This window comes from Ctenopharyngodon idella, chromosome 22 (assembly GCF_019924925.1).
Source record: "Ctenopharyngodon idella isolate HZGC_01 chromosome 22, HZGC01, whole genome shotgun sequence".
Taxonomy (NCBI): Eukaryota; Metazoa; Chordata; class Actinopteri; order Cypriniformes; family Xenocyprididae; genus Ctenopharyngodon; species Ctenopharyngodon idella.
The window spans coordinates 27,486,634-27,498,724 of NC_067241.1; the positions used below are offsets into that span (position 1 = coordinate 27,486,634).

Below are 12,091 nucleotides of genomic sequence, written 5' to 3' on the forward strand. Positions count from 1 at the left end.
AGTGTAAGCCTACGTCATACGCTTTCCGTATTCAACTTACGGAAAAAACGTATGATTTATAAATCGTGCGCACGATTTAATTTTTTTTCTTGCATGTCGTGCGGGGCTCCGTAAATGTCAGTTCAGTAACCGTTGTAAGTTCATTCTTTATGTGCGTAGGGCTGTGTGATGAGTACTATCGTCTATGATGATTTCGTAATTATTGTTTTAACGATGTGCGAGCTGGCATTGAGTTTGTCACTCACGCTTTCACTGCATGATGTATGCAGTTATATTCCCTCAAAATTCAAGATACATGGGCATTTTTGCTCTGATGAGTTTTTGTCATCATATATGATATGATGTAGTTATATTACAATATCACACGAGCAAGAGTGCCGTTTCCCCAAATCAGCACGATTGCAAATGTGATAATTTTATACAACAGTTAAATTAACATTGTGAGGTACATTTTAGACACAGTATTGGCAATATTGTTTGTTTTTTCTTTATTTCGCCAACGAAAATTTCAAAATGAAGAACAGTAGAACAGTCTATTGCCCCTTAATTATAATGTTAATTTCTGTTACTGCTGTGAACTAACCACTGCATAGAATATGATATGAATAATATAATTAATAATATAATTGTCTTTATGAGTCAGCTGTTCACAACAGGCCTAAATCAGCCATGGTACCAGCACAAAAACACACTCAGCAAAATATCATCTAATTATTATTAACAAACTTTGAAACTTTTGAAACAACTTCAAAATGATCAAGATATTTTTTTTTTGACAATATTGCACACCTCTAATGCACAGTATTCATTTTTATTTCTTCAGGTCTTAAAAAGGTCTTAAAAAGCCTTAAATTTGACTTTAAAAAAATGTGCAGCAACCCTGGGATGGAGGCACTTTCTTTAGCTCATACTTGTTAATCCCGCTCACTGCCATTACAAAGCTCGGATGCTTGGCCACCGTGCTGCAGCTCAGTTTCAGGGTCTTGGCAATCTTCTTATAGCCTACGCCATCTTTATGTAGAGCAACAATTCTTTTTTTCAGCTCCTCAGAGAGTTCTTTGCCATGAGGTGCCATGTTGAACTTCCAGTGACCAGTATGAGAGAGTGAGAGTGATAACACCAAATTTAACACACCTGCTCCCCATTCACACCTGAGACCTTGTGACACTAATGAGTCACATGACACCGGGGAGAAAAAATGCCTAATTGGGCCCAATTTTGACATTTTTACTTAGGGGTGTACTCACTTTTGTGGCCAGCGGTTTAGACATTAATGGCTGTGTGTTGAGTTATTTTGAGGGGACAGCAAATTTACACTGTTATACAAGCTGTGCACTCACTACTTTACATTGTAGCAAAGTGTCATTTCTTCAGTGTTGTCACATGAAAAGATATAATAAAATATTTACAAAAATGTGAGGGGTGTACTCACTTCTGTGAGATACTGTAAGATGGCTTGAGGGTGAGTAAAGCTTGGGGTAATTTTGATTTTAAAGTGAACTAATCATTTAAAGGTAAATTGTATTTTTGCTTAATGCAGTAATATGATCAGTTTTTTCATAAATTAGTTTGATATAACATTAATTGGCTGCCCCTTGTGTAGGAAGAAGAATGCAACCGAGGGAAAAAAAAAGTGCTTACTGGAAAAAAAAAGTTGCATTTACATAAATATCTTAACAGTCACTAGAAAAACAAAATTAAGAAAAAATCCAGAGTGACATTTACACTATTAAGTTTATTAACACTTTATTAACACTATAAATACATGAACACAAATTAGACAAAAGAATAAATTTACCATGTGCATTATGTGTAGCCAAAATCGTTCACAGACATTCACAACAATTAGTGATGGGGTTATTATGAATAGAGGTGCATGTTAAATTTTACAGTTCAGGACCTCATCAAAGTGCCCACAGTGTTGTGGCTTATTATTATGCAACTGCTCTCTTTTATTATGTAACACTGACTCTACTCTCTCCATTAGTTGAGAAGCACCATGGCCACATGAACTACCCTCGTTCCATGATCTGTCTGATGTTGGCCTGCCCTGTCCCTCTGTGTGGTCTCTCTCTGTGAAGTCATGAGTTTGGCTCAGAAGAGACTGGTTTCGCTTGACTCCAGGATTTTTGGAAGAGGTACCTGTGGGTGTGAAACAGAAGTAAGGTCTTTTAAAATTATATTAACACAACATTGGTACAATTTACTTGGACTATTTAAAGATCATTGACAGCCTTTCAGTTGGCATTACAATATCAAAGTAAATAAAATAACAATGATAAGTCTGTGTAAAATGTCACACCTCTCCTCAGTAGGGTTGTCATGTTACCATAAACATGTCTTACGATACTATACCAACTGAAATATCACGATTCCAAGCATATTGTGCTAATTCATAATTCAGATCTACAAAATGAACCAAATTTTCATAAACACATACATGTAAATGCATTTTTTTTCTCTGAATACTGTATTAATAAGAATGAATAACTGGTTATTGTTTCCAATCAAATCAGTGTAAACAAAGTTAGCAATGCACAGAAGCTGCATGAAGTGACATTTAGATGTAGCATTAATGCAGTTACGCTGCTGTTACAATTGCATAAATAATGTTTTTAATTAATGTTTTAAATATAAAAATGAATGTAAAAATATTTTGGAAAAAATGAAATAATAGGCCTACTTTTAAATGGGAAACTAAAACCGTCAGTAGGTGGCAGCAAGTCTCTACTTTAAAAAAACAAATCTAAAATATTGCTCACACCAAATTCATGGGGATCAGAGACAGTTTTTTAATGGGTTGGCTCCCAAACCACACACATAATGAGTAATCTATGCAGTACCATAAAGCAGTGCTTCTCGATTGTGTATGTGTGCGCGCGTGTGTGTGTGTGTGTGTTGCAGTTCTGTTCTGATAGTCACAGACAGCTGGATAAAAAACTATGCTAAATGCAAAGTTAATATGGAAAAATGAATGGCAAGTCAGCTTTTAAAAAGAAGAAAGAAAATACTTCAGATATGTTTTGTTGATGACAAATTGTGTCCAATCAAGTTTAAAATTATTAAAAAAAAAAAATCTTTTACTTCATAGAAGCTAGTCAAATTCAAAACTACACAAGGTAAAAGAAATTACCTTGAAATTACCTTAAAATACCTACAAATTATTGAAACCATTTAAAAAATTATACATTTTTCTAGATTTAGACTAGGGATGCTAACGATTAATTGAAGATCGATTAAAGGATTAGTTCACTTTCAAATGAAAATTAGCCCAAGCTTTGCTCACTCTCTAGCCATCCTAGGTGTATATGACTTTCTTCTTTCTGATGAACACAATCAGAGATATTTTAATAAATATCCTGACGCATCCGAGCTTTATAATGGCAGTGAACGGGACCAATGAGTATGAGCTGAAGAAAGTGCTTCCATCCACATCCAACCATCATAAATGTGTACTCCACATGGCTCCAGCGGGGTTAATAAAGGCCTTCTGAGGTGAAGCGATGCGTTTGTGTAAAAAAATAACCATATTTAACAAGTTATAATACAAGTAAAATATCTAGCTTCCACCAGACCGCCTTCCGTATTCAGTGTATGAAGAAAGTGTAAAACTCTCGCAGTTTAAAAAGTTCACGCTACGTCCTATGCCTTCCTTATTCAACTTACGGAAAAAGTGTAATTGATGCGATGGCAGTTTACACTTTATTTACTTCATAACTTGTTAAATATGGATATTTTTTTTTACACAAACACATCGCTTCACTTCAGAAGGCCTTTATTAACCCCCCGGAGCCATGTGGAGTACGTTTATGATAGATGGAGACACTTTCTTCAGCTCATATTAGTGACCCCTGTTCACTGCCATTATAAAGCTCGGATGCGTCAGGATATTTATTAAAATATTGTGTTCATCAGAAACAAGAAAGTCATATACACCTAGGATGGCTTGAGGGTGAGTAAAGCTTGGCCTAATTTTCATTTGAAAGTGAACTAATCCTTTAATTGTCGATAATAATTTAATCACTAAAACTTATCGATGGTCGATTAAGCAAGGTCATCATTAGAGAGCGTAGTTTTGAGGAGCATGCAGCTCATAGGCAAAACGCGCAGCAGACACATGAGGAAAAATGAAGCAAGTGTGCCGTAGTTATGTATTACACCATCTGCTCTCTAAGTTCTCCCGTGGTACTTTGGTGTCATCACCGATACTGCACCGATCTGTCTGTGCAGCGCCGCTTCAAGTCAAACACACCTAACGTCTTCAAGCCATGCAGTGTATTATGTAGGGTAGCTGTTTAGATAGGTAGATTTCGAAACATAATTAACCAAGGATCCAAAAAACCCTCCAAACAAGTGATTTTACTGAACATTAGAATACTACTTGTGTAAACGCCACAATAAAAGTTAATAGAATAAACAAGTAACAAGATCCTGGTGAATGAGTCATGATCTTCCAGTGCTGTTTCAGCTGTGCACTTCTATTCTATGGCCAGTCTTGCCGACTGCTTTCAATTAAAAGTAGCTAAAACTGGTAGCTAAATGTCACTAGATGACATCATAATGGCAAATTCATTGATCTATATAAATATGAATATAGATCAGTGGGCAAAATAAGAATCTAGATAAGGTTCGTCCTAGAAGTTGCTAGATTTGTCACTAAACTTTTGAAAGAAGTTTTAAAAGGGGCGGGGAAGTCACTAAATCTAGTGACAAAACTGCTAAATTGGCAACATTGTCTATGGCGCATGGTAAATCAAGACGGGTCAATTAGAGACTGGTCTCTACACATCGTCCCTACCCACTGATCCCACCCACCACACCTGAGATCCAGTTTCCATTGGTTGAACTTACAAATGACGTTGTAAAACACTGCATCATGATCGTGACACGATCGGACCCGGGAAGTCCATAGCTTTAGCCAAGCAGCATGTCAAGTCACTCCGTGATCTATGCATTGTCTTATGTTGTGTTTGGGCTCATTCGAGACCACCTGCTCAAAATAAAGATATGCGATCTAGATCTACTATGGTTTACTAATGTTTTACAAAGTTACAAACAAAACCCTGGCGCTAAATGGTGCCATATACATGGCATCATGTGTATACTGTTTACACCTGTGGCGGCGGCACTTTTTCATATAAGTACTTGGTATAGTTTGGTCTCTAACTGAAACAAATTTATATTCTGCTTGTTGAGACCTTTCAACGATATATGACCGAAGTCTATCTGTTATGTACAATGATTTTACAGATCACATTTTCATGTATAACAATTATTTTTTTCATGCTATGAAAATAGAGCACTTCTAATATGTCAGCAAATTTTAAAAGCACCTTTTCAAGCTTTAAAATGACACCTATTTTGTGTTGGTTAAGCAAGTGGATGTTAAGTAATGTGATAACTTAGTAGCGCCCCCTCTCCCTGAATCTGATTTAAGAGGTTGATTGATTATGGGAATTTATGTAAATTGACATCCCTAATTCAGACGATGCCTTGTTACTAATTTTGTATGTATGTAGGCCTGTGTAGTTCATGGTATTATTAATAAATAAACAAAGAAACGTTATTACTGCACATAATTCATTGAGTTTTATGGACATTTTTGTATTGTTTTGACTTTCCATTTGATCAGAGTCCTGAAGCAAGACCTATTGAGAACCAATGCTATAGAGCAGTGTTTCTCAAAGGACCCCTCACCACTGCACATTTTATATGTCTCTCTCATTTAACACACTTGATTCAACTCATCAGCTTATTAGTAGAGACTGCAAGACTTGAATTGGGTGTGTCTGATGAGGGAGATATCCAAATTATGCAACAGTGAGGGGTCCCCAGTACAGGTTTGAGAAGCACTGCCATAGAAGACCTTAGTGTTCCCCCATTGTTAAAAGAACAACAGTTCCCAGTTGTCCCTCCCTGACAATGGCGCTTACTCAAGCTGATGTTGTGCACACAGCAACTGTTAATTTGAGAGACTTAAACACTACGTACTGCTTTGAGATAGGCCACATTGCTCTGTCGAATCTCGCTCAGCAACTGATCCCGAGGTGTTAGCTCCACTTTAGGTGGCTGTCGCCTTCGAGGAACCGGCTTTAGAGTCTTTATCATATCTTTCAGGTTGGCTCTCTCATCTGCAGGTCCTTCCCTTGCTGTGCTTCTTTGTTTAGGAACACTTCTCAGCTGAACATTAGCTCTTCCCTCTTTCCTCTCATCCATTTGGTTCAGTTCCAGAAGTGGATCCCTTCGTTTTGGAGTCTTTTTCAGATGTACTTCCTTTAAGAGGTTTCCTGTCTCTGAACTAGGAGGATGTTGTTGTGGGGCAAGATAATGACTCTTGCGGAGCTGCTGAGGAGGACTTGGTTGTGGTGAAGGTTCAGGAGAAACTTCAGGACTTTCCTCAGCCCCATCATGAGAACCCTGCAGTAGGGACAACGGTATGTAGCCTCCTAGCATTTCCAACATGCCAGGGGGCAAGTTCAGAGAGTTCTCATACATCTCCATGACCTTCCTCTGCTCTTTCATCTGCTGGAGCTTCTGCTCCTCCATTCTCTGCTGTCGCTGACGATCCAAGTTCCTGGTGAGGAGATTGGTGACCACCATCCGAGGCCCAGGGAGTTCAAAGTGGTAGCCCATCTTCAGAAGAGTGTTGTTAGCCTTGAGGAGACGAGACACTTCCATTTCTGCATGGTGTCCTAGCATGTGCCTTTGGTTGTGGAAGCGGAGCTCAGTAAGTGTCTCATTGAACTGGAGGCAACGTATTATTGCCACAATCCCTTTTCCTGTGATAAAATTGGATTCGATATTTAGTGTGGTGATGCTTCTGTTCTCTCTGAGCATGTTAGCTAAAGCGAATGCCACATTTTCGTCTGCGCCGGTGTTTGCAATGCTAAAGGTCTTAACATGTCTGTTCTTCTTGAGAGCGTTGACATAATCAAGGAGCATAACTTTGGGAATGTTTTCAATGTTGTTGAGATTGACATCCGTGACAGAGGCGTTGTTGTTGCGGATCTTATCCAAAGTGGTCTCCAAATTTGTTTCATTCCCAGAAGGTCTTGCAGTCTTTTTAACAAAAGTGCTTCCACCTAGGGCAAGTTTTGGGATCTTCAGCTTGGATATGACCCTTTCCTCTTTCTCAGGAACCCAGTTCTCATACGAAGAGGGAGCAGGTTCAGACTGGATGGAATCACCTAACTTCTCCTCATTCGTCTCAGATTCTGTCTCATTAAGTCCTGATTGTTCAGTCTTTGCTTCAACTTTTATATCTTCAACCTCTGGAGGCAGCTGTAAACCATCTTCTGATGTCACTATGGGTTTAGTGGCATCAAGTTCTGTCTTGACAGGCTGGTTGCTTGCTTTGTCCTCTTCTTCAACCTCTATTATCACTTCTTCAATCACTTCATCAACAACAACATCTCCCTCTCCTCCCTCAACCTCCTCAACGATCTCCTCATAGACATATTCCACCTCTTCAACTTTATCTTCTTCTTTTGCTTCAAGCTCCTCATCAGTTTTCTTCTGATGATGACAAATTGACAGAAAGGTCAAATCTGAAGAGCTGAACAACTTTTAAAGACTACAAATTACGAAACATTGAATCTCCAGCAACTTACTCAAAGCCTAAAAATAGAATGTCCTGTTTACAGCACAGTTGCTGTTTCAAGGCATTTGTTGTTGTAGTATTATTGGCCTCCTGGTTGCAGCAGTTATAAATAGTCAAATTTGATGATTAATAATCAGACTTAGAAACACTTCAGCAGAACAGTTTATATGACATGAAATACGCTGAATGTAAATAATGCAAAAAATAGCTAATCTTACCTGACTGGGCAATAGAGTTGTGGGAACTCTCTCCTCCTCCAGCATACGATTGGACTCTTTCTCCCAGTACAGATATTCCACCAGTGATCTGTGATCAAATGATCCAGTGGGTGGTTTGTCAGTTTGGTCTCTCTGCCTCATTCCCACCGGCACTCTCTCATCAGGAGCGATCTCTTCCATCTCACTCTGGAGCAGCTTGAGCTCCTCTGCCGAGAGGCCTGCCAGAATCTCATCCTCATCGATTTCCTCTTCTGACTGGGGCTCACTGCAATCTGAAATAGAAAAAATATGCACGGTAAAACAATTATTATTAATATTATTAAAGTGATAATTCACCCAAAACTGAAAATTACCCCATAATTTACTCACCCTCAAGCCATCCTACTCCGTGCTGCTCCAGGGGGTTAATAAAGGCCTTCTGAAGCTCTTATTTTACTTTATAAAGTTAAAAATAAGAGTATTTGTCTTACACAAACGCATCGATTCGCTTCAGAAGGCCTTTATTTACCCCCCTTAGCCATGTGGAGTACATTGGACGAGCCAGGTTATTTTTAATATAACTCTGTGTTAGTCTGAAAGAAGATAGTCATATACATCTAGGATGGCTTGAGGGTGAGTAAATTATGGGGTAATTTTTATTTTTGGTTGAACTATCCCTTTAACAAATGTGACTGTTGTGTTAAACCAATGAAAGTAAGATTTCAGGCAAAAATAGCTTCTTATGTATGCTGTTAAATAGCTGAGTAATTTCTGTACCAATGACATCACCAAAACAGGTTTCCCAAACACTCTTGCTGCCTGATATTAGTCAGACAAACAAGGGAATAAAAATATACAAACTGAACAAATTTTGTTTGAAAATTGTCAGAACTGTCCCTTTTAAGAGATAATACACTAGAAATCATGTTGTACTGAATGTCAGCACAGCTGATATGTTCAGTACAACAACATGAATGCGAGCGTGATATTGCTTAAATATTTTAATAATAAGTTCCATCACTTAAAACTACAGTATGATACTACTTCCAGTTTTAGCACTGCTCTACTGGGAGCTAGTTAGAGATGGAGTAGGCTGAGTGTTAAACTCATTTTCTTTCAGCACCTCAGAGCTTTTTACAAAGATCCCCTATGTTCTCAAGATTAATGGCAACAAACAGCTGAATATATTAAACAACAAAAGCGAGAGAATGCAATACCTCGGACTGTCGTCTCATGAGAAGCGTCTCTCTGTCTCATTCCCACCGGCACTCTCTCGTCAGGAGCAATGTCGTCCATCTCACTCTGGAGCTGTTTGAGCTCCTCTGCCGAGAGGCCGGCAAGAATCTCATCTTCATCGATCTCCTCTGTGCATGAATCCTGATCAGTGTGCTCGGACATGTCCACTTTTGTGTTTTCAAGAACTCCACTACAGCTGCTGGTTTCAAAGCACAGTGAGCGTCACGGCAGGACTCAAGGCCTTATGCCACATGTACGATCTAAAATAACCTCCATTCAACAGAGGGGACGGTATTTATGGAACATAGACATAGACTTTTTTCAGCAACTTGAGTCAGCTGGACCGTCCCCTGTATTTCAACATGACAGACTTGAGAGAGAGGGAGTGAGAGAGAGAGAGAGATGGTGGAGAAAAACAGCAGCAGGTGGACATGCCAGTCAAGCGGCCCCGGTGGCTCAGACGCTAACAACTTTAGCTACAAATATTTTATCTAACTGGAATTACAGGATGACCAAAGAAAAAGAGACGTTCATTGTAAACCCCAGATGGCTGGTTGCGAGGCCAGTAAAACAGACTTGTTCTATGCGTTTAAAAGCTGCGTATCGTCAGTGCAAGAAATATACAGTGATTTGAAACCGCTCTGACCCCTAATCCTCCACAGTTCTATGAGGACAGAAATAAAATCTGTCTGATGTTGAACACAACAGTCAGGCGGGGAAGCTGGGCGGTCAGGAAAAGCAAGCTGATGTAGGATGGAAAGACTCCACAAACATTAGTGCTGTCTACTGTTGGAGAAAAAATACTTGAGCAAGTGTAGTTTGTCTGAAATGATTGGAAAGCTAAAAGGTCTTGCATATTGACATATTGAGATAGTAAAAATAAGTGTGGGTTGACAGTTCACCCAAAAAGGAAATTTCTGTCATTAAGTACTCACCCTCATGTCGTTCCAAACCCGTAAGACCTTTGCTCATCTTCTGAACACAAATTAAGATCTTTTTGATGAAATCCAAGAGGTTTTTTTTTTTTTATCCCCCATAGAAAACAACATAATTACCGTCATTCAAAGTCCAGAAAAGTAGTAAATACGTCGTTAAAATAGTCCATGTGACTACAGAGGTTCAACCTTAACATCTTCGTAATCTAAAGCCACTGTAGTCACATGGACTATTTTAACGATGTCTCTAAAACCTTTCTGGACCTTGAATGACGGTAATTACATTGCTTTCTATGGGGGATAAAAAAACCTCTTGGATTTCCCACGGGTTTGGAACAACATAAGGGTGAGAAATTAATGACAGAAATTTAATTTTTGGGTGAACTAACCATTTAAATTACAAATGTTTTATTATCACAATATCCACTAATTTTATAATATTACACCAGGAAAATAAGGCACCCCATAGGGCTGGGCAATTTTTCCGATTTTCGATTAATTCAAATTTAATGTTTTGCTTCTATTTTATTATTTTTTAAATCGAGAAATCGCTATTTTTGAATAAAAATGTTAGCAAGCTTTACAATTAGACATGTTGACAATACAGCAATGATAACCGTTAGGAGAAGAAAATGACCCGACCACATGATGGCGCCGGCGCGCCTGATTAACCGCTCTCGTGTGACGCTCTATGAACGTAGTTCATTCAGAAATGCGTTATTGCGTTATGAAAATGAGACGCAGGCAATGGAATGAGAAAAAAAAGGCAAAGTTATTAAACGCGATTTGAACTTTTTTTTAACTTGACTGCCGTGTTTTTAAAATGCTTTTTGTTTTTTTTTGTTTTTAACCAGTTTGTTAATAAAGAAAATGTTACTTGAATCATATTGTAGTTTTTAAGTTGACTAGTTAAACAGTAAAAAAAAAAAAAAAAAATCGAAATCGTGAATCGGTCTATCTACATATTATATGTGACCCTGGACCACTAAAACCAGTCATAACTCGCACGGGTATATTTGTAGCAATAGCCAACAATACATTGTGTGGGTCAAAATGATCGATTTTTCTTTTATGCCAAAAATCATTAGGATATTAAGTTAAGATCATGTTCCATGAAGATATTTTGTAAATTTCCTACCATAAATATTTCACAAATTTATTTTTGTGAGTGGATATGCATTGCTAAGGACTTCATTTGGACAACTTTAAAGGCGATTTTCTCAATATATATATATATATATATATATATTTATATAAAAGTCATGGTGATCCCTTTATAGGTCTATTAATACTGTATTGTTTCAGTATGTTCAAAATCTAATAATAGTGCATTTTTTAAAAAGATTTTATTACTGTTTTGTTAAGTGTAGCATTTTAGCTTTTTAACTTGATTTAACAATTGAGCTAAGCAATCATAGGAAGGAAAGCATTTAAATAGCTTTCTCAAGTTGCTAATCAAGTTTAAAAAGTTCAAGAATTCGTTTTTGAACTTATAATTACAAATATGGCAGATAATGTCGGCCCGCACTTAATATGTTGTTAGATCAATAATTTATAACTTTCAGAGATGTTTTCTTGTTTAATGTAAAAACTAAATGAATATTATAATTGCCTGTGAAGTTGATACATCTTACTTTCTAACTGCTAAGATTTTTGGTAAAAATCAAATTGTTAAAAAGCTATATCTGTGCCATCAAGTGAATAATTCAGATTCAGTGAGTCATCAATGAATATATTTCACACAATTAGACAATTACGTGTATTGATAACCTAGGCTGTTATTTTCGACTTTGTCTGAAGTTCAAATCTTAACAAATTGTGTTGAAAATTCAAATCTTTATACACTAAGCAAGGAACTATATTTACATATTTGAAGGTTAGCTATAAAGATACTAAAGGAAACAGCTTAGATTATTTATTTCTGCCCACAAAAATTATATAAGCTGACATGATATTCTTGTTCCTTCTTATTTTTACAAAAAAATTAATCAGTAGTAATGCTCCTTCCAATGGCAACGTTTTTCTTTCTTTTCAATAACAGGCAACATATTAATAAATAATAATGTTTGTGTGTATGAAAATATAGTATCTGCATTTGACCTATGAATCAGTTTTATTTTTTC

At 37.3% G+C, this 12,091-nt stretch overlaps 1 protein-coding gene across 2 annotated transcripts; it reads right to left on the reverse strand.

The window, feature by feature from the left end:
- Positions 1-1,715: 1,715 nt before the first annotated feature.
- Positions 1,716-9,983, reverse strand: lmod3 (leiomodin 3 (fetal)). Of its 2 annotated transcripts, XM_051881030.1 has the most exons (4): positions 9,015-9,934; positions 7,819-8,090; positions 5,992-7,515; positions 1,716-2,142 (listed from the first exon to the last, which is right to left on the reverse strand). In XM_051881030.1, the coding sequence occupies exons 1-4, from the start codon at positions 9,193-9,195 to the stop codon at positions 2,095-2,097; spliced, it is 2,025 nt and encodes a 674-aa protein (XP_051736990.1). In that variant the 5' UTR covers positions 9,196-9,934; the 3' UTR covers positions 1,716-2,094. The 2 variants fall into 2 exon arrangements, with proteins under 2 accessions (XP_051736990.1, XP_051736991.1); XM_051881031.1 differs by lacking the exon at positions 5,992-7,515 and having other exon boundaries at positions 9,015-9,983.
- Between the last annotated feature and the right edge of the window lie 2,108 nt (positions 9,984-12,091).